This window comes from Pseudophryne corroboree, chromosome 2, assembly GCF_028390025.1.
Source record: "Pseudophryne corroboree isolate aPseCor3 chromosome 2, aPseCor3.hap2, whole genome shotgun sequence".
Taxonomy (NCBI): Eukaryota; Metazoa; Chordata; class Amphibia; order Anura; family Myobatrachidae; genus Pseudophryne; species Pseudophryne corroboree.
Window position 1 is genome coordinate 804,147,540 of NC_086445.1, and position 23,648 is coordinate 804,171,187.

At 46.2% G+C, this 23,648-nt stretch overlaps 1 protein-coding gene and 1 long non-coding RNA gene across 2 annotated transcripts in view; both read right to left on the reverse strand.

Annotated features, from left to right (window-relative positions):
• The window catches only part of EFHC2 (EF-hand domain containing 2), a 232,677-nt gene extending 220,502 nt beyond the window's left edge, over positions 1–12,175 (reverse strand). The window contains exon 1 of the mRNA XM_063955627.1: positions 12,041–12,175. Within this exon, the coding sequence (XP_063811697.1) occupies positions 12,041–12,082 (42 nt within the window). The 5' untranslated portion in view covers positions 12,083–12,175. The remainder of the gene's footprint in view (positions 1–12,040) is intronic.
• A 2,272-nt stretch (positions 12,176–14,447) lies between these two features.
• LOC135049333 (uncharacterized) lies at positions 14,448–23,152 on the reverse strand. Its single transcript, XR_010241098.1, has 2 exons — positions 22,690–23,152; positions 14,448–17,008 (listed from the first exon to the last, which is right to left on the reverse strand). It is a non-coding gene; the product is annotated as an uncharacterized LOC135049333 (long non-coding RNA).
• Positions 23,153–23,648: the final 496 nt, after the last annotated feature.

Consider the following 23,648-nt stretch of genomic DNA (forward strand, 5'->3'; position numbering starts at 1 on the left):
ATCCTTGATGTCCCGAGACATCATGTAGTCCCCTTCTTCCAGGTTCGCAATCACTGCTCTGAGTGACTCAATCTTGAATTTGAACCTCCGTATGTAAGTGTTCAAGATTTTAGATTTAGAATCGGTCTCACCGAGCCGTCCGGCTTCGGTACCACAACAGTGTGGAATAATACCCCGTTCCCTGTTGCAGGAGGGGTACCTTGATTATCACCTGCTGGGAATACAGCTTGTGAATGGCTTCCAAAACTGCCTCCCTGTCAGAAGGAGACATCGGTAAAGCCGACTTTAGGAAACGGCGAGGGGGAGACATCTCAAATTCCAATTTGTACCCCTGAGATATCACCTGAAGGATCCAGGGGTCTACTTGCGAGTGAGCCCACTGCGCGCTGAAATTCATTGAGACGGGCCCCCACCGTGCCTGATTCTGCTTGTAAAGCCCCAGCGTCATACTGAGGGCTTGGCAGAGGCGGGAGAGGGCTTCTGTTCATGGGAACTGGCTGATTTCTGCAGCCTTTTTCCTCTCCCTCTGTCACGGGGCAGAAATGAGGAACCTTTTGCCCGCTTGCCCACGAAAAGACTGCGCCTGATAATACGGCGTCTTATGTTGAGAGGCGACCTAGGGTACAAACGTGGATTTCCCAGCTGTTGCCGTGGCCACCAGGTCTGAAAGACCGACCCCAAATAACTCCTCCCCTTAATAAGGCAATACTTCCAAATGCCGTTTGGAATCCGCATCACCTGACCACTGTCGTGTCCATAACCCTCTACTGGCAGAAATGGACAACGCACTTAGACTTGATGCCAGTCGGCAAATATTCCGCTGTGCATCACGCATATATAGAAATGCATCTTTTAAATGCTCTATAGGCAATAATATACTGTCCCTATCTAGGGTATCAATATTTTCAGTCAGGGAATCCGACCACGCCAACCCAGCACTGCACATCCAGGCTGAGGCGATTGCTGGTCGCAGTATAACACCAGTATGTGTGTAAATACATTTTAGGATACCCTCCTGCTTTCTATCAGCAGGATCCTTAAGGGCGGCCATCTCAGGAGAGGGTAGAGCCCTTGTTCTTACAAGCGTGTGAGCGCTTTATCCACCCTAGGGGGTGTTTCCCAACGCACCCTAACCTCTGGCGGGAAAGGATATAATGCCAATAACATTTTAGAAATTATCAGTTGTTATCGGGGGAAACCCACGCATCATCACACATCTCATTTAATTTATCAGATTCAGGAAAACTACAGGTAGTTTTTCCTCACCGAACATAATACCCCTTTTTGGTGGTACTCGTATTATCAGAAATGTGTAAAACATTTTTCATTGCCTCAATCATGTAACGTGTGGCCCTACTGGAAGTCACATTTGTCTCTTCACCGTCGACACTGGAGTCAGTATCCGTGTCGGCGTCTATATCTGCCATCTGAGGTAACGGGCGCTTTAGAGCCCCTGACGGCCTATGAGACGTCTGGACAGGCACAAGCTGAGTAGCCGGCTGTCTCATGTCAACCACTGTCTTTTATACAGAGCTGACACTGTCACGTAATTCCTTCCAACAGTTCATACACTCAGGTGTCGACCCCCTAGGGGGTGACATCACTATTACAGGCAATCTGCTCCGTCTCCACCTCATTTTTCTCCTCATACATGTCGACACAAACGTACCGACACACAGCACACACACAGGGAATGCTCTGATAGAGGACAGGACCCCACTAGCCCTTTGGGGAGACAGAGGGAGAGTTTGCCAGCACACACCAGAGCGCTATATATATACAGGGATAACCTTATATAAGTGTTTTTCCCCTTATAGCTGCTGTATTGTTTATACTGCGCCTAATTAGTGCCCCCCTCTCTTTTTTAACCCTTTCTGTAGTGTAGTGACTGCAGGGGAGAGCCAGGGAGCTTCCCTCCAACGGAGCTGTGAGGGAAAATGGCGCCAGTGTGCTGAAGAGATAGGCTCCGCCCCCTTTTCGGCTGCCTTATCTCCCGTTTTTCTGTGTATTCTGGCAGGGGTTAAATTCATCCATATAGCCCAGGAGCTATATGTGATGCATTTATTTGCCATCCAAGGTGTTTTTATTGCGTCTCAGGGCGCCCCCCCCCAGCGCCCTGCACCCTCAGTGACCGGAGTGTGAAGTGTGCTGAGAGCAATGGCGCACAGCTGCAGTGCTGTGCGCTACCTTGTTGAAGACAGGACGTCTTCTGCCGCCGATTTTCCGGACCTCTTCTGTCTTCTGGCTCTGTAAGGGGGCCGGCGGCGCGGCTCTGGGACCTATCCATGGCTGGGCCTGTGATCGGTCCCTCTGGAGCTAATGTCCAGTAGCCTAAGAAGCCCAATCCACTCTGCACGCAGGTGAGTTCGCTTCTTCTCCCCTTAGTCCCTCGATGCAGTGAGCCTGTTGCCAGCAGGTCTCACTGAACCTAAAAAACCTAAAACTAAACTTTTCACTAAGCAGCTCAGGAGAGCCACCTAGTGTGCACCCTTCTCGTTCGGGCACAAAAATCTAACTGAGGCTTGGAGGAGGGTCATAGGGGGAGGAGCCAGTGCACACCAGGTAGTTCTAAAGCTTTACTTTTGTGCCCAGTCTCCTGCGGAGCCGCTATTCCCCATGGTCCTTACGGAGTCCCCAGCATCCACTAGGACGTCAGAGAAATATATATTACGTGCTACAAGCAGAGAGAGACCCCATTTTTAAAACTGAGCAGGTCCTGCAGGACGCATTGTGAGTCTCCTCAACCAATCACTGCCGGCATTGTCTATTCATCCAATCACTGCCTGAGTCCTTCCCTCCCTGCCTGTCAGCACCCTGCTCTGAAATTGAAATCTTGCCTAGCGCTCTAAGTGGTACAGCCTATACCGTGGCTGTATAACTGGCGCCCAAGCCTGACCAAGCCTGTTACCTCTCTCCAGTGAGACAGCTATGTGAGGGTACCCATCAGCATACGAAACCTGCATTACAATGGTTACATGGGGCCAGGCCTCCCCCTGTTACCACCACGTCGTGATTTGGGATGGGCCTCAGGACACAGGCCCAGACAGGCAGCATCGGGAGAGGGCAGTGAGGCGGGTTTGCAGCTATACCTACGGTGTGCTGCAAGTACAGCCCGGGAGTTACCAGGACATGCGTGCCGCCATGCTGGAAGGGGATGCGGCTATAGTGCACTGACAGCAGAGCAGGACTAGGACGCACCCAATCCAAGTTGTCATCTGTGCCAGGGACCGCCCTATGTGCTGCTGGTGTCTGGACTCTGTACTAGTCTGTGACAACAGTGCTTTTTTTCAGCAGGAAACAGCAGGAACTCAGTTTCTGAACCTCTCATTAAATATTACATAATCAGGAACCAGATTCCTGAATCTGTTCTGGGCCAAAATGGATTTTCCATAAGATAAGTTTTATGTTAAAGTCCATTTTTCATCCGGCCACACAGCGCAGGCTTCTACTTCAGTCCTGAGTCCTGTTGGAGAAAGAGCGCTATATAAATAAAAGTATTATTAAGTATTAAGTATTATTACTTCCCTGAGTCTCCCATCTATCTATCTATCTATCTATCTATCTATCTATCTATCTATCTATCTATCTATCTATCTAATAGCACCGCTTGTGTCTATACCAGTAGCGTGTGTGTGACAGTATCATCATCCGACTACACAACACGGCTGCTACTTCTCTGACTCTCCCCTCTATCTATCTATCTATCTATCTATCTATCTATCTATCTATCTATCTATCTATCCATCTCTATCCAGTGCATACTTACCAACTTTACTAATCTCCTCTCTGGGAGATGCCCGGAGAGGAGAAGCAGGTGGGCGGCGATGGGGGTGGGGCTGGGCTAATTGTGTCATTAGGCACCACCCCCTCATGGGAAAAATGATACAACTGGTCCATATTTACATAGGTGCAGGGCTAAAATGACCCAATTGGCATATAATCGCGCCATCAGGTTCCGTTCTCTTCGTCGGGACCATGGTTTCTCTGTTCTGCCCACTTCACTAGGAAGTGGGGAGAATGCGGGAGGGGTGCCCACTTTTCCAGGGCTATGGGGGACTACCCGAGAAAGTGGGTGTCTCCCGCAGAATCCGGGAGAATAGGCAAGTATGATCCAATGATAAAATACTCAGTATCAGCTCCACCCCAAATCCTCCTTGCCCTTTACCCACTCTACTTCAAATGCTACCTGACCCCAGCACTGTCCCAACTGCTGCCTGCCTTTAACCCTCATAATGTGATGAGACCCAGAAGAAGTGGAGTAGGACCCCAATTTTATAAGTGAGGAGTCCATTTTTTTCCGCCTAGCGCGATAACTGAATACATGACCCAGCTATAAAAGGCACTATGCCTTAGTATAATATCATATACTGTATGCTTGTATTTTCAACTGTGGTATCCTGAAAATAATTTAGAGATAAATTAACATTTCTGTTCCATTTATAGTAACATTTCTGTGGATTTTTGATGGATCCTCTTACACAATGAGTAGAATGTTAGTATATGTACAGTATATGGCAGACTGCATTACATTTTAATGACTACTTTTCAAAAGATCTGTAACCTTATGCGTAGTTGGATCATGGCAAATTACAAGCTAACGTTAACTGGGTGTTTTGCTTATAGTGACCAAATACAGATATAGAACAAAATCTAAATTAGAAATATTTTAGTAGACGCCTTAACTATAGATAAGGTATTATACTTGTATGTAAACATTTATCTAAGTGTAAATGTCATGAAACAAATAGAGGTTAGTGGGCGATCACAGGTGGTCTATTTCTTCCACAAATCCTGGACATGTCTTGAGACGTGTCCAGCTCAGCAAGCTGTGCAAAATGGTACATTTTCACCGTGCCCGTGTGTGTCCAGCCTTAGACATTACTTAGAGAAAATAAACTTCAGTTTATCAGGGTCTGCTAGCATGTGTTATACAGCCTAGCACCATGTGTCGTCATCCTGACCGCGGGGATCCCGACAGGCGCTAAATTAACTACATCCCCACCAGGAGTGTTGAGAAGAGAGTGGGGCAGTTACACAGATTACACGGGCCCGAGACTGTCTGAGGAGTCCGTGGGGGCCCAGATCAGTCAAGGAGGCCGAGTACTGCCCCCCCACCCCACCCCCAGCATGCTGCGTGGGCGTGGACAGGCCCCCACAATTGGCAGCACCCCGTTTTAAGCACTAGGGCCCTTCTGATGTCTTGGTGGTCCTGCCTAGCACCTCTCATATTCACACTGTTTCCCACTGACAGCTGTAATACTAGAACACATACAATGTAATGTAAACAACCTGGTAAAAACCAGTTTTATGGTAAGAACTTACCCTTGTTAAAACTCTTTCAGCGAGGTACACTGGGCTCCACAAGTCTGGACAATGGGGTATAGAGTAGGATCTTGATCCGAGGCACCAACAGGCTCAAAGCTTTGACTGTTCCCAGAAAGCACAGCGCCGCCTCCTCTATAACCCCGCCTCCCAGCACAGGAGCTCAGTTTATATAACCAGCCCAATGCAGTAGCAGGAAAAGAGACGACAACGGTTAGTAGCCACATACACCACACTCTCACGACAAGAGAAGTGTCGCGGCTAATGCCATATCAACCCAAAGAAGCTAAGTGCGTCAGGGTGGGCGTCCTTGTGGAGCCCAGTGTACCTCGCAGAAAGAGTTTTAACAAGGGTAAGTTCTTACCATAAAACTCGTTTTCTGCTGCGGGCTACACTGGGCTCCACAAGTCTGGACAATGGGGATGTCCTAAAGCAGTTCCTTATGGGAGGGGACGCACTGTAGCGGGCACAAGAACCCGGCGTCCAAAGGAAGCATCCTGGGAAGCGGCAGTATCGAAGGCATAGAACCTTATGAACGTGTTCCCGGAGGACCACGTAGCCGCCTTGCACAATTGATCAAGGGTCGCACCACGTTGGGCCGCCCAAGAAGGTCCAACAGACCGAGTAGAATGGGCCGTAATGTGAACAGGAGCTGACAGACCAGCCTTCACATAAGCATGCGCAATCACCTAATCCACCTGGCCAGGGTCTGCTTGTGAGCAGGCCAGCCACATTTGTGAAATCCAAACAAAACAAAGAGAGAATCAGACTTTCGAATAGAAGCAGTTCTCTTCACATAGATACGGAGAGCCCGTACCACATCCAAAGACCGCTCTTTGGGAGACAAATCAGGAGAGACAAAAGCTGGAACCACAATCTCCTGATTAAGGTGGAACGAAGAAACCACCTTAGGTAAATATCCAGGACGAGTCCTAAGAACCGCCCGGTCACGATAAAAAATCAGATATAGGGAACTACAAGACAAGGCACCCAAATCCGACACTCTTCTAGCAGAGGCAATAGCCAGCAAGAACACCCCCTTAAGGGAAATCCACTTAAGGTCAGCTTGAACCAAGAGGTTCAAATAGAGGCTCCTGCAACGCCTCAAAAACCACCGACAAGTCCCAAGGAGCCACATGCGGGACATAGGGAGGTTGGATACGCAACACACCCTGAGTGAAAGTATGAACATCAGGTAAAGTCACAATATTTCTCTGAAACCACACCGACAAGGCAGAAATATGAACCTTGAGGGAGGCCAGACGCAGGCCTAAATCTAGGCCCTGCTGTAGAAAAGCCAAAAGTTTGGCTGTAATAAACTTGGAAGCGTCATAATGGTTAGACCAAACAAAGTAGGAATGCCAGACCCGATGGTAAATCCGAGCAGAGGCCGGTTTCCGGGCACGCAACATAGTTTTAATGACCTCTTCAGAAAAACCCTTAGCTCTTAAGACGGAAGCTTCAAGAGCCACGCCGTCAAAGACAGCCGGGCTAGGTCCTGGTAGACACAGGGGCCCTGAACGAGGAGGTCTGGGCGTTGTGGAAGTAGAAGTGGACGCTCTGACGATAGGCCTTGCAGGTCTGAGAACCAGTGCCGTCTGGGCCACGCCGGAGCTATGAGAAGCAGATTTCCTTTTTCTTGCTTGAACTTCCGAATTACCCTGGGCAGGAGTGACACCGGAGGGAACACGTACGGCAGCCGAAACCTCCACGGCACTGCCAGCGCATCCACGAATGCTGCTTGAGGATCCCTTGTCCTTGCTCCGAAGACCGGAACCTTGTGATTGTGTCGAGACGCCATCAGATCCACATCTGGAAGACCCCACCTTTCCACGAGGAGTTGAAACACTTCTGGATGGAGGCCCCACTCGCCGGCATGCACGTCCTGACGACTGAGAAAGTCTGCTTCCCAATTCAGGACTCCCGGAATGAATATTGCCGATATTGCCGGTAGATGGCGTTCTGTCCAACGTAGAATCCGTGAGGCTTCCTTCATTGCCAAACGGCTTCGAGTGCCGCCTTGATGATTTATGTAAGCCACTGTGGTGGCGTTGTCCGACTGTACTTAAACAGGACGGTTCTGAATCAAATGCTGGGCAGGTTCAACGCATTGAAGACCGCCCGCAATTCCAGAATGTTTATCGAGAGGAGAGATTCCTCCTTGGTCCACCGACCCTGCAAGGAGTGCTGCTCCAGCACCGCGCCCCAACCTCTTAGACTGGCATCTGTCATCAACAGGACCCAGTTGGATATCCAGAAGGGACGGCCTCTGCACAATTGTCGGTCCAGGAGCCACCTGAGCAGCGACAGACGGACCTCCGGAGTCAAAGAGATCATGTGAGACCTGATCCGGTGAGGCAGGCCTTCCCACTTGGCTAGAATCAGCTTCTGAAGGGGGCGAGAATGGAATTGAGCATACTCCACCATGTCGAATGCTGACACCATGAGGCCCAGCACCTGCATGGCCGAATGTATCGACACTTGCGGACGAGAAAGGAAGCAACGAATCCTGTCCTGAATCTTCAGGACTTTCTCCTGAGACAAGAACAACCTCTGTTGTGAGTGTCCAACAGCGCCCCCAGGTGCACCATGCTCTGAGCAGGGACCAGGGAGGATTTCTTCCAGTTGATGAGCCACCCGTGGGCTTGTAGAAACTGGACCGTCATATCCAGATGACGCAGGAGAAGATCTGGGGAATTTGCCAGGATTAACAAGTCGTCCAGATACGGCAGTATCCTGACCCCTTGACGGCGGAGTACCACTGTCATCACCGCCATAACTTTGGTGAAGACTCGTTAAACCAAAAGGTAACGCCCGAAACTGGTAATGGAGGTTGCCAATAGCGAACCTCAGGTATTGTTGATGTGACACTGCTATAGGAATATGCAGGTAAGCATCCTGTATGTCCAGGGAGACCATGTAGTCCCCAGGTTCCAAGGCCAGAACTATAGAGCGAAGGGTTTCCATACGGAACTTGGAAACCTTCACAAATTTGTTCAGTGCCTTGAGGTTGAGAATGGGCCGGGAGGACCCATTCGGTTTCGGGACTAGAAACAGCGGAGAATAGTACCCCCAGCCCGTCTGAGCAAGAGGCAACTGTACTACGACTCCTGTATCCAGGAGGGTCTGTACCACCAAATGCAGAGTGTTTGCCTTTGTCTGGTCCGACGGGACGTCTGTCTGGCAAAATCGATGATGGGTTCGGTTTTTGAAGGCTATGGCGTAACCTCGAGTGACGACTTCCCGTACCCAGGCATCTGAAGTGGTCTTCAACCATTCCTGGGTATACCCTAGAAGCCGACCCCCCACCCTGGGATCCCCCAGGGGGAGGCCCGCCCCATCGTGCGGCAATCTTATCAGTCTTGGCTGCTGACTGACGGGCAGCCCAGGCTCTTTTGGGCTTCGGCTTACCAGGTTTGGATGTGCGGGCCTGCTTATGGTACGCCTGACCTTTTGCTTTACCTGAAGGACGAAAGGGGCGAAAGGACGTGCCGTTGACCTTCGACACAGAAGGAGCTGTATTCGGCAGACAGGCAGTTTTGGCAGTAGCCAAGTCAGCCACTATCTTATTTAAGTCCTCCCCAAACAGAATATCCCCCTTGAAAGGGAGTACCTCCAGGGTTTTTCTAGAGTCCAGATCCACAGACCAGGATCTCAGCCATAATATCCTGCGAGCCAGGACTGACGTAGTAGAGGCCTTGGCTGCTAGGATACCGGCATCAGAAGCCGCCTCTTTAATATAGCGAGAAGCTGTGACAATATATGACAAGCATTGTCTAGCATGGTCAGAGGAAATTTCAGCCTCTAACTCCAGGGCCAATGCTTCAATAGCCTCTGCCGCCCATGTAGCTGCAATAGTGGGCCTTTGTGCAGCACCCGTGAGGGTGTAAATCGCTTTCAGACAACCCTCGACACGTTTATCCGTAGGCTCTTTTAGAGACGTTACGGTAGTGACAGGTAGAGCAGAGGAAACCACCATCCTAGCCACATGTGAGTCTACTGGAGGAGGCGTTTCCCAATTCTTAGACAGCTCTGGCGCGAGGGGATAGCGAGCCAGCATCTTCTTTTGAGGCACAAACTTCGTACCCGGGCTTTGCCAGGGTTCCTGACGTATATCCACTAGGTGGTCAGAGTGAGGTAAAACTTGTTGAATCACCTTCTGATGCTTGAACCTATCTGGTTTCTTAGGAGGAACGGATGGCCCGGGATCATCCGTAATCTGCTGAATTAATTTAATAGCCTCCAAAAGATCAGGAACATCCACATGTGAACTACCATCCCCATCAGCCGTATCTGAGTCAGAACCTGTGGGGTCAGTGTATGTGCTGTCTTCATCAGACGAGGTGTCAGTGACAGCAGTGGATTGTGAGGAGACGAGCGCTCGCTTAGAGGACCTCTTGGACTTAGGCGAGCGTTGGTCAGATTTTTTAGTAGTCAGGGACTGGTTCAACTTCTTTAATTGAGCAGATAAATCGTCCGCCCACGGCGGGTTAGCCGCAGGGACCACATACGGTTGTACCGGCATTGGGGGTCCCATAGGGGGTGTTAGTTTATGAACTAGCGTATGCAGAAGCGTGGAAAAAGCGGCCCACGGAGGGTCAGTATGTGCCTCCGTTGCCACAGTCCCACTGGGGTGCAAGGAGCCCCCAGAACCAGAGCCCACAGCTGCTATATTCTCCCCATATGTGCCTGTGGCTTCAGCAACACCAGCAGTGTGTTCCGCCCCAGAACCGTTACCCTCAGAAGCAGACATGATATAACTTGCAGTATGAGGTAACACAGTACAATTATTAGCAGCACTATATCCCTAAACCCAAACCCCTGCGCAGTGTAGTCAGCACCAGCAGAGATAAAGGAGAGATATGGTGACTAAATCACAGAGAAAAATACGTAATACAGTATATCTTTGTGAAAATCCTATATTAAATAACACCTGACGCACCAAGCCCCCTCAGGTTATAGAATATAGGGATAGCAAGTTGAGTGAAAGACACGAGATGGACACGACTCAGCTATCTAATGCACACACAGATAGTCACAGTTTGTACAATGCAGAGGTTATTACAGACAATAATACTGCACTGGACTAGCTTACACAGCTATATAGTCAATAGATATAACACTACACAGTAAGAAACTGGATGTATATCACAGGGTAATTGTACTATAAACCCCTGACTAAATGCACTCTTTCTTAACTAACACTGACTAAAAAGGCAGGTAGAATACTTAAGTGTCATGTAAAGTCACAGCACTGACAAACAGGCGGCTTTACATAGGAGGATTTGCCCAAGCAGTCCCAGGAACAGTGAGCTGAGGAGTAATGGCGCCGCAGACACTGACAGGGAGTGAGGAAAGACAGAGATGCAGCTCCAGGGCGGGAACACTTGCTAGAAATGGCGCGCTGGGGTAGGGGCTTCAGGTCTAAGCCTTATCCCCCTTGCTGGCAAAACCACCGGGTACTGTGGGCGATATTAAAATCGGTTTTAAGAGAAAACCTGACCTGCGCCCATGCCCTGGTGATCTAGTGGGATCGCCTGTATCCAGTGTGCACCGCCAGTGCACGCGGCCCGCCTCCCACTGACCGCGCCGGATCGCGATAAAGACCGGGTCCGGCGAGAGGGACCCTCTTACCACCTCCCGAAGCGCGACCACGCGATCCTGGAGAGCCCCAGCCGTGTGTGCCTAACGTGAAGTAAACCGGAGCCTCCGCTGTAGGTACCCGGCAACCAGGGCTCGGGAGTGTACAGCGCCGCTGGGGAGAGCTGGAGCTGCAGCAGAGAATGTCAGAAGACATTTACCCCTGCTGCTGCCCTTGAAGTCTTCACTTTTTACCTCATAAAAAGCTTTTCTTAGGGCTGCTTGGAGCAGACCCTCTGTTAAGTGCCTGCTTACTGCAGCACCAACTGAAAAACTGAGCTCCTGTGCTGGGAGGCGGGGTGATATAGGAGGCGGCGCTGTGCATTCTGGGAACAGTCAAAGCTTTGAGCCTGTTGGTGCCTCGGATCAAGATCCTACTCTACACCCCATTGTCCAGACTTGTGGAGTCCAGTGTACCCCGCAGCAGAAATGATTTTACAGTCATTATATACAGCAGCCTCAAAGTGAGAATTTGCTCTGATGAACTAAAGATAGAAAATGTTGCCAGAGAGAAATACAGCAGTCATAGCTGGATAGCACATTTATAAATCTATACAATGATCATATCAATAAACAGAGTACAGTATTACTCAAGCCTGCAGAGCATGCACATACAAAATCCAATGATGATATGGCAAATATTAAAAACTGTGGGGGGTTTTAAGACTTCACCATAAACTTTACCATAAACCTAATAGATAGTTAGATACAAGGATAATTATTTTAGTATTTATATATTCTGAATAGAACTCTTTCATAATACATTTCTATAATACACTCATTTAAAAATTATAAACATTAAACAAATTCATAGAATATTTCTGCTTCAGACCAGTTAGCAAGTAACTGCTTCAGACCAAAAAAGCAAGTAATTCTATAAAAGTGGAAGAAATAGAAAATTGTCTTTCACTTGGTTACAAAGTAAAAAAAAAAAAAAAAAACTCTGCTTTTTATACCCCCAAAAAATGAAAGTAAACTGTAGGTAAAGGTGCTGTTTGTAATAGCATATATCACAAATTGAATTCTGCATATAGTTTAGATAATCTACTACAAAGCAACAAATACAATTTATACATACATTCCTATTAAATGAGTTTCCTGGCAGGAGGGGAAGAGCCATGGTGATGATCAGAGGTTCCTGCCAGTGTCCTGTGAAGTGAAACAACTCCGGTGTAACCACTGAGCTGCTGCTTCCATAGAGACCGCATTGTTTTCCACCTGTTACCTAGTAACGGCTCAGCTTTTGTTGAAAGCAGTTTTTTTTTGTAACTTTACAACTTTATTCAAATTTACAATACTGCCAATGATCCTTAAACAACTAATATTGCGAACGATGGATTATGATGTTTTGGAAAAAGAACTTCAAAGACTTTTTTCTCCTTTAACTTTGTCGATTGAAAATGGTTTTGCATGAATTAAACACAATAAAAAGCATTGCAATTTATTGGAAATCAATCCATGAACATTTAACAGCAAATAGCTGCAGGTATACCTTTAGCCTTTTTAGTTTTAACGTTTTAATAATTTAATAGAAAAATCGTACTATATATTTGAAACGATGAAATATGGGAACAAAATCTAAATCTGTACTATTTACTGAAGAAGTTTATGCTGGGATTTGTAGTTCCAATGAAGGCAAGGCATTGCTGCCTAAAGCTTTACTTCCTGGTTCTTTATGTTGTGCTATCACTGAATGAGTATTTGTATTTTACATTGCTTACCGGCCATATCTTTTCTCCATTTGCAGTTCACCAAACTCTGTATATTGAATAATAACAGAGACGCGGATCATATACAAATTACAATAATTTACAGGGAGATTATTTGAATAATGTCATTAATCATTACTTAAACACAATCGAATTACCCCCTGTGGTGAGCGCACCAAATGCCCGGGCCATTTTTTAGCCCCAGTCCGTCGCTGAACAGGTGGTATAGAATACAAAAAAATCAAACATAACTTGAAAACAATTATTTAAAATAATAAAAGTCTTTTCAAATACTCTCTCTTAATGCATTTAAGATGGTAGCAGTCAATTAGTGATCTGATTGGTGGTCACATGGAAAATATGTGAAGGGTGTAAAAAGACAGGCTCCTGTTATTATAGTCAATAATCAAATCTGTTAATAATGAAACGTAGGTTCTGCGCTTCCTTTGCATTTATGCAGAGTAAGGACCTTCATTGGTTCCAGTAGATATTATGAAGATAAGAAGAGAAAAACACATCACACTTATTGGTAGAGTTACTTTTTTAGTAACGTACCATGTACCCTGTTCAGGTTCAGTAGCAGACTCTGCCTCCTATCGCATGCTGAGGGCCGCCCAGCGCATGTTGCCCAGCATGCTAATCGGCGGCCAACGATGCAATCGCATCACTGAGTCTAAAATTAGGGTTCGCCCCCTGCATACTCAGCTACTGTATGCTGCATATGCAGTCGGACAGCCACCATCTTTCTGGTCACAGTGGCCGCCCCAAAAACGGTCTGGACATGCCTCCATTGTCCAGACCACTCCCTAACAAAATGCTGCGTCGCCACCCCTCTGATGCCCACCGATGTCCCTTACAGGATGCAATCACATTGTGAAGGTTTGCCCAGAACACGGCCATCTGCGTTTTTAGCAGTTTAACAACTGCCACTGAAAAAGGTCCCATATCTGTACTAGCAGTTGTAGAATAAATTAAATGAAATTGTGGTGTTACAGTAACTGCTAAGAAATAAGAAGGCACCAATGGGCATAATTATTTATTTATTTATTAACAGTTTCTTATATAGCGCAGCAAAATTCCGTTGCGCTTTACAATTGGAAATAACAATGATATAACAAACTGGGTGATAACAAACAGTCATAGAGGTAGGAAGGCCCTGCTCGCAAGCTTACAATCTATAGGGAATCATATTTATCAAAATTACTTTTACTAATTTAATGTTAAAATGGGTGTTTTCACACCCTTTTCACAATATTTTAGTATCAGCAAAATGTACTAAAGGACAATTGGAGGAAAATCAGCAAAATTCTCCTCCAAGCCCTTAAATTCACATTCCAGATCGCATTTCCCATCCCCCCATAATGCCTAACCCCAACACCCTCCTCTTCCCCCCCACCCCACCCCCAGCACTCAGGCCCTAACCCTAATACCCACAGAGATACTTACCTTTGGGATGTCGGCTGTCGATGTCCCGGCGCCTGTCTTCTGAGCGGTGTCCCAGCAACAGTCACATGACTGCTGGCATTCTGACCGCTGGGATGCCAAACGCATCTCATCTTGAAGCATTTGAAGACAACTAGTGAGCTAGTATAAGTAAGTGAGCCTGTAATTACTTCACTTCTCATGAATAAGTATTCTTATAACTGATAAAACAAAATTACCATATTCAAGGTTATTGAAAGGATATCAGCCTCTTCTTGTACCCCTCGATTTGATGGCCACTGACGTCAGTGAGAGCAATCCTTAAAATTACAGATTATACACGACACCATGTAATTAAGAATCACTCTCCGTTTATTGTTCATAACAATGGTATATAAGGCATCATTGTCTAGGGAGGGATTGGAATGTCCAGGGAGGGGTAGGCAAAAGTAAATACTTTATTGGTTTAACTTTACTGCATAGGAGGGGTAAAACAGGCTACATGGGGGGAAGTAGGATACAGCCTAGTACTTCATCTAGGGGTGGTGATTTCACACAGTTCCCAACAAACTATGGGTGGAGCTATATTCATTTTATGCAATGCAAGCTAAATCCAAGGCAAAAGAAAAAGAAACAATATTTACACAATGCACAATGACAGAGGAGATTTAACCCTTCAATCCCCTCTTAGAATCATGATTGTTATACGACATGATTCTTCTGTAGAGCCCCCTTTTTGTTTCTCCAATTTTTTAGATATTGAACATAATCATCGGGGCCTTTGCTATCAGAGGAGGTGATGGGGCTAGTGGTAACATCATAATACATCAAGACTGTGTCAATACCTTTAGATGTGAGTTTCTTTCCACAGGGAATCACACAATAAACTATGAGACCTATAAAGATTAAAGTTATTATTATGAATATACTTATTTGCACAAGAGCCTGTTTCCAATTTTCAATCCACCCAAAATATTGGCTCCATGGGTTATCAACACCTGAATTTTTCTTAAGTTCTATGGATAAGGTTTCTAATTTGTTTATGGCTAAAGTAACCTTACCATTGGGACCAGTGTTGTCAGGAATATATGTACAACAGCCTTCCACCTTACTAATGTAAACACATGTACCGCCTTTTTCTGCTAGAATCATGTCAAGGGCCATTCTGTTTTGAAATGTCATTTGGGAAGTGGCTTCTAGCTGTTCAGCTATACCTTTAAGAGCATCTTTGGTATCATTAACAAATCTTTGTTGGTTATAATATATATAATTAATCCAGGCTACGTTTTTATTTACAGTTACTATAGGGAACAATGATTCAAAACCCGCAGCCACTTCATCTCTAGCTTTGAACTCATTTGGAACACCTCTTGGGACCCCTATAGCATCAATGTATACGTGGGGGTCAAAGCTACCTCCTGGGAGTGCTCTTTTCTTTCGATTAGCAGGAGTATTAGAGGGAGGAGTGGGGTCATCGGTGATCATTAGGAGTGGCATTATGACTTTGGCTAGGGCACACTCACCATACCATGGTGTGTCTAATTTAGTTCTAAGCTTCATATCCCCACATATATAATAAATGTCACCTAGTGATCTAGTTTGGTTAACTAAAACAGTTGTTCTTTTATTTGCACAGTACCCTGGTGGGAAGGTTTTTAAATTTCTACCTGTGGTAGTGTTAGATGTGTAACAGGTATAGTTTCCAGGATATATGGTTATGGTGCTTCCTGGGTTGGGATTTTTTGACAATATGGGATATTCCCTTTTCCACATTTCGCACTGACTGTCATTTGTTTTGGTGTCATTAAAAAGGCTGAAAAAACAATGTTCCTGTTCTAGGGGTATATTAAGGGGCACTGTACCTAGGTGGGGCCTAGATTTGCCACAGACATAGCAGTTACTTTTATTATGTTTGCTAGCACTATACTTCATCCATTCTAACCAGAAATTGATGTCAGAGAAACCAGTTTCAATAGCTAGGGTGTCTTTAAAGGTGGGATTGTTAACGGCCATCATATCCTTGAAGGTGGTTATATGAGGTTTCAAGAGGTTGGGGCGTGGTTTAGGGGGCTTGAGCTGGGCATACTTTTCATTGTTAAGCATATCCTGTAACAAGAATGGTGTAAGGGATGGGTTTAAAAAAAAAGGATTCACCTAGGACATAGGTGCCTGCATCAGTAGACTGGGGATGTTTTATGCTTAATATGAATTTACTATCACATCTGTTTTGTCTATGAAGGGTAAGACGGGTAAGCAGGGACTCACCATATTTGTCTTTTCTTGAGAGAGCCTCTTTGGGCTGGTATCCATAACTATGGCCAGAATTCCATCCCACTGATCCCCAATACGCACATTTATTTCCCCAATATTTACTAGTAACACAAATATAGGCTTCAGTGGGGGTATTACGTGTACCATACTGATCACACTGCCAGGCATAATGTTTGTTAAGACAGGGAGCAATGGTACAGAAATCTATTTTATAGGCGGCAACCTCAGTATTGGAGGAGTTATACCAAAATGTGTAGGTGCCGGATTTTTGTGTAATGTCTACTTCAGCTGTAGCTTGGCAAGTGAGGACCATTAGGATTATCAACATAGTCCCCAGGATAGAGGTAGGGGACAGGTTCCTCATCCTCCTCTGTTCTTCTGTCTTCGCTAGGTGGGAGGTCAGGGCTGTCTGCCCCCGTTCGTACCTCGCTGGAATCACTTGCTTCCCTCTCTAGGTCTGGTCTAGGAACCTTTTTCACTCGGGATGCATGGATCCAGGTGGGGCTTTCCTCTGTCAGGACTGCTGTTCTGGTTACTGCTACGACCTCTGTCTCTGGACCGTAGGTGAAGTCTCCTGGGTTCTTGTTCCTGGGGAGCACCTTCACCACGACTCTGTCTCCGACTTTAAAGGGGTGTGTAGGTTCCTGTGGATTCAAAGGGTTCTTACAAACAACCTCATGTTCAATTTCATTCAGTTTTGTTATCAGGGACCTGACATACTCTTCTCTGATGAGTTCTAGATCTTCCTCCTGTATTACTAATGGTTTCTTAGCCCAGGGTGTAGGAAAAGGCCTACCCATTAGTATTTCAAATGGGGAGTAACCCAAAGTCTTTTGTGGGGTCATTCTGATCTCTGCTAGGATAATAGGAAGGACCTTCTTCCATTTATGGAAGGTACCCCCTGTGGCCTTCCTAAGCTTGTCTTTGAGGGTCCTATTCATGCGTTCTACGACCCCTGAACTCTGCGGGTGATACGGGATGTGGAATTTCCATTCCACCTGCAGGGCCTTTACCAAGGCCTGTGTAATTTTTGCTGTAAAGGCGGAGCCTTTATCACTATTGATTTGCAATGGGCACCCCCATCTGGGGATGATTTCCTGAGTTAGGATCCTAGCAACTGTCTTTGCATCCTCAGATTTAGTGGGGAATACCTCTGGCCATCGAGAGAACATGTCTACAATGACCAGGGCATACTCCTGTTTACCAATACCTGGGATATGGGTGAAGTCAATTTGCAGGTGTGTAAAGGGTGTGGTGGGGTATTCAAGATGCTGATGTTTTGCCTTGTCAGGGTTGTTGGGGTTGTTTCGCAGACAAGTGATGCATGTGCACTGGACTGGGGTATACAAGGTTTCCCCTCTTTGCAGATTAATCCTGTTTTAGGATTCTTCTGCAAAACTGGGTAAGTCCAGTCAGCTAGGTCGGCATTGGAGGCTGAGGCCTGCAACTGGGTGATCAGGTAGTGGTTGTCGAGAGCTGGGGGGGTCATGATGGACATGTGGGCCTGAGTGATGGGCTGTGAGGCCGCATGTTTGGCAGCAGAGTCAGCAAGAGCATTTCCAAGGGAGACTGCATCCTTCCCCCCCGTGTGTGCCCTGCAATGGAGGATTGCAATGTCAGAGGGCAGGGTTATGGCATGCAGAAGGTCAGAGATGAGTTGGGCATGTGATATGCCTTTTCCATCAGCTCCAAGGAAACCACGGCGTCGCCAAATGACCCCATGGTCATGCACGACGCCGTACCCGTATTTGGAGTCAGTGTAGATGGTGACTGGTTTATTCCGGTAAAGGTGACAAGCCCTTGTGAGAGCAATGAGCTCTGCAGCCTGTGCTGACTGGTAAGGAATGGGCTGTGCTTCCAGAATAATGTCAGGGAGAGTGACAATAGCATAACCCGCTTGGTACGTGGTGTCATTGGGTCTGCTACAGGAACCATCTACAAAAATGACATCCGCGTCGGGGACAGGGACAGGGGACATGTCCAGTCTGGGGGATGTTTCTGACTCAATGGAAGCTGAGCAGTCATGGGGTTCAGGAGGGTGGTCTTCAGGACCTTTGAGCCCCAGTAGAGCGTTGAGAATGGGTGCAGGACCTGAAGAGTTGGTGGCATACTTAATGGTGAGTGAGGGGTTGTTCAAAAGGAGAACCTCATATCCACTGAGGCGCTGAGCTGACATGTGTTGTGTGTGTAACCCTTTTAAAATGGTTAGAACATCATGAGTGGTGTGAAGTATTGTTGTGTGGCCTAGGGTGAGTGTGGTGGCCATTTCAGTTACCATTGCACAGGCTGCAAGTGCCCTGAGGCAAGCAGGCATACCTTGCACTGTGACAGGCATTACTTTGGAAAAAAATGCCACTGGGCGCAACTTTCCTCCATGAAACTGTGTGAGCACCCCCGCCATGGTTTTACAATTGTCCCTTGCAAACAAATGAAAAGGTAGTACATAGTTGGGGAGGCCAAGTGCCGGACTTTTCATTAACATACACTTTAAGCTTTCATATGCAGTTAACATTTCTTGTGACCATTGTACAGTGTTAGGTTTGTCTTTCAGTGTGGCTTGTCTCAAGATGTTATCATAATAGGAACAATCAGATATCCACTGTCTGCAGTAATTTACCATACCCAGAAAAGACAGCAGTTCTCTCTGGGTAGTTGGGGTGACCAGGCCCAATACAGACTGAATGCGCTGTGGACTGACTTTCCTTTCCCCCTGAGTGAGCACAAAACCTAAGTAATCCACATGCTTCTTACACCATTGCATTTTTGTTTTGGACACCTTGTGTCCACATTCACAGAGCCAGTTTAACAGTGATATACCATCCTCCCGGCAGGCCTCCTCAGTTTGACTACAGAGCAGCAGATCATCTGCATACTGTAGCAGGACTGAACCATGGTGAGGGTGCCAGGGCCCCAATGTGGCCTGGAGTACAATGCTATACACAACAGGTGCGTCAATGAAGCCCTGGGGTAAACGACACCAGGTGAGTTGCTTGCCCTCAAAAGAAAAGGCAAAAAGTAACTGTGTCTGTGCATCCACTGGAATGCTAAAAAATGCATTTTTTAAATCAATTACCGAAAAAAATGCAGCATCTGCAGGGATAGCTGAAATGAGTGAGTTAATGTCAGGTACAATGGGTGCTATAGGCACAATGAGTTGGTTAATTGCCCTAAGGTCTTGTACAAACCTTACACTGCCATCTGACTTAGCAACTGGGTTGACTGGTGTGCAGTAAGGTGAAATTATGTGTCTGAGAATGCCTTGTTGGAGAAACTGTTGTATCATTGGTCTAAGACCTTCAACCTTCTCTTGTGACAAGGGGTATTGCTTTTGATAGACAGGTTGTGTGTCAGGTTTCAGGGTTGCTCTATATGGTGTGCAAGGAATGAGGCCAGTGTCATAGGGACCCTCCGACCATAGAGCAGGGTTTACTTTGTCAAAATCAGGTGTAATGTCTGTTGCTTCCCACACCGGTAGGTGTGGGGACTCAACCTCCAGGCCACTGCCAGTGGGTGAAGGGAGAATGGAGATTTCGAGTTTGCTAAGAAGATCCCTTCCCAGAAGATTAATTGGACATTCAGGTATTACAGTGAAATTGTGTTTACCCATATACGTGCCTCCCGTGGTTCTGACACTAAGGGCATCTGTCAGGTAAGCATCTGTGGGTATCCCATTGATTCCCATTGAAGGAGCAGTCTTTTCCAAATGACCATCGTACAGGTCGACACACAAAACACTAGTAGTTGCCCCGCTATCTACCAGGAAAGGGATTGCTCTCTTTCCTATAATCAAGGTTAGTAGCGGTGGGTCCTTCCAGTGTCTGGTGAGTTGGGCAAAGGCTGGGATACCCTCCTCCGGGCCCCGTCAGCGGGAGGGATCCTGCCAGTCAACCCGGAATCGGACATGATCCTGAAAGGGGTTGTTGTGTGACTGTCGGGGATGATCCCGGGAGGGAGCCGGAGCTTGGGGCTGTCGGTGGTTTTGTGGGGGACAAGGGCAATCCCTTGCCCAGTGATCGTCCCTTCCACAGTTGAAGCAGGAGGTTTGTTTCCTGCTGGCAGAGTCAGGGGGGTGGGGTGGCCTGGCTTGTGGGTTTTGATATCGGGCTGGATTGCGGGGTGGGCCAGTAAAGTGCTGCTGGCGTCTATCTCCCCGGTTTCTGTGATTTTGGTAATTATGAGTTGGGGCATTCTGCAAGGGTTTTTTAACATCAAAGCATCCTGCAGCTTCCTTTTCATATAAGTGCTTTTCAAATTCCTTAATATTATCAGAGGTCCAGGAAGAAACACCTTGCTTAACAGGGACCATAACAGATGGCAACAAGTTATTTACAAAGGTAGAAATTAGTAAATGGTCTGTATCTACAAGAGTAAGACCTGCATCTTCAGACCAACACTTTTTAAACCTCTTCCAAAACTCAGTGACAGTTTCAGTGGGCTTTTGTTTACATGCTACGGCAATGGGAAGAGAAGCCCGGGTTTTAAAAATCTCTTTCATATGGGTCTCAATTTCCTTCCACATCTCCGTTACACCGTCCCCAGTATTGAGAGGGTAGCGAACGGCATCGTTAAGGATGGTAGGAGTGTTTATGGTGGGAATCTTTTTCCAATCCCACCCGTTGTAATGGTCTATAACCCCATCTATGATCAGCTTCATATCTTCTTGAGTATAGCTGCGTCCTGTGCAAGCCTTTTTCAAGTAAGCTATGCAGCCGTCAGGTGCAACAGTGGGTTTGGGACAGTTCTTAACAATTCTGTCTAAATCCTCTATTTCAATGGGTTTCTTTAACAACTGATCCCCTACTGTCATGAAGGGCAGGTGGGTGGCGACACCGAGGAAACCAGTGCCGGATCGCGTTGTGGAGGGGGTGAGAGGGTTGTCAGTAGCAATAGTTAAGTCAGCGTTGCGGCGGGAGGCGGTTTGTCTGTTAGGAGTAGGGGCACTAGGGGCGGGGGTGGTTACGTCTATGTGGAGGGTACTGTCAGGGGGGGCTATTCCTCCTGAGCCTCCTTCTCCTTCCCCTTCCCCTCCTCCCCCTCCCCTTTGCATCGGCATTCGTGACAAAGCAACTGAGCTTCCTTCTCCTTCCCCTTCCCCTCCTCCCCCTCCCCTTTGCATCGGAATTCGTGACAAAGCAACTGCAGCTAACAGATCTGTGTCTTTTAAGGAGGGGTATAGGGGATTGTAAGGCGGGGGAGAAGAATTTTTCAGAAACTTGTTGCTTCTAAATTCCTCAGCTTTATGCAGTCTGGAAGTTACAGATTTTATTCTACGCTGTTTCTGCTTGATATTCTTGTCATACCAATGAGGTGCTATCGTGAGCCATTGCTCTCCTCCAGCACGCATATATGTCATGTCCCATTGTGGGTCATGATCGTACCATGGCCAGGCTTCCTTGTCTTCCAGACAAAGACCTTTGACCATGTCCATATAAAAGGGATAATTAATACCGTCACGGGGGAATGGACTGGGGCTGCCAACTTTCTCTGTCCATCCTGCTAAGTTATCCACCCAAGGGTTAACTAAATAATAATCTGTGGTGGAGTTACGGGCAACATATTCCTTACATGTTTCTCCTGGTAAAGGTGGGGGGTAAATGACTGTCTTACTCTGACCCCCTCCCATAGTAAAGAATACAATCTACACCAGCTTTCTACGCAATTTCTACAACAACTTATAACAACTGTCTATGCAATATCACAACAAAAATGCAGTTTAAAAAAAAACCTTCTATACAACTTCACAACAAAAAGACTTTCTATGCAATTTACAAAAACTTTCTATGCATGCATTAGTTAACACCAGTTAATTAGTCATTGACAATATCACAATATTATCTGTATAATGAGAACATGAAATCTTTTGACGGGTACGCTTACCTTCGTACAAGATGTCAGAAAAAATACAGCGTTTTAAACAGGAAGCAAGAAAAGTGTTTTGAGTAAAGATATCTGGCAGACGAAAACTTACCAGCCGTCTGGACCAAACATAAGAACTTATCACACTACAAACATACAAGAATATAGGCGATCAAATCGGGGTATTTTCTACGTTACGTATAGACCCCAGGTCTATTTTTTAAGTATCCCAGATACTAACGTCTTTGGAGAATTGCGCTTTTCTCAGACGTATCTTTAAGTCCCAGACATTAAAGATTATATGGTATCCCTGATACCTGTTTTATGTTTTTACATAAAACTTCGTAATATTAAGTCCCGGACTTAAATATTACCTTGTCACGTGTTCCCGGAACACGGAGCGAGTTCAAATTCAGTGTTTGAACGCAATCCCTTACGGAAAAGACAGACAATGAATTCTCTATCTTACCGATTCGGGGGCGATCAACTGAATCCAGGACTGAGCCCCCACTTGAAAGGATATCAGCCTCTTCTTGTACCCCTCGATTTGATGGCCACTGACGTCAGTGAGAGCAATCCTTAAAATTACAGATTATACACGACACCATGTAATTAAGAATCACTCTCCGTTTATTGTTCATAACAATGGTATATAAGGCATCATTGTCTAGGGAGGGATTGGAATGTCCAGGGAGGGGTAGGCAAAAGTAAATACTTTATTGGTTTAACTTTACTGCATAGGAGGGGTAAAACAGGCTACATGGGGGGAAGTAGGATACAGCCTAGTACTTCATCTAGGGGTGGTGATTTCACACAGTTCCCAACAAACTATGGGTGGAGCTATATTCATTTTATGCAATGCAAGCTAAATCCAAGGCAAAAGAAAAAGAAACAATATTTACACAATGCACAATGACAGAGGAGATTTAACCCTTCAGTTATTCAGTTTTATTCCATAATAACTAATTAAAGCTTTGATTTTGCTTGTGATATTTATATAAAAAGATGATTATAGCCTCTTAAAGATTTCTCAGTTAATAGCAGCTTAGTACCCACTTTACTTCCTCTAAACAGAACACAAACAAAACCTGCAGGTAATTCCATTAAATCAGATGTAGACTAAAATTGGTGATGCAACAATTCCTTCTGTAAAGCCTTTCACAAGGAGCACATCAATAATGTTGGTTTCCATTTACAAGGTTTCATTGAATCTTTTTATGATGAAGACATTAATTATAATGGCACACAGCCAACTGCAATTTTTTTTTAAGCTCATTTCCTGCGTAATAGGTACAAATGCATGTTAGGCTATAGTTTCCAATGCTGGCCACCCACACATATATCAGTCAGATTAATTGTCTGGTTGTTTGGTTGTTTTTGGCCCCATGTTGCTACAACTGTGAGCCACAAATACTCTGCAACAGTCAA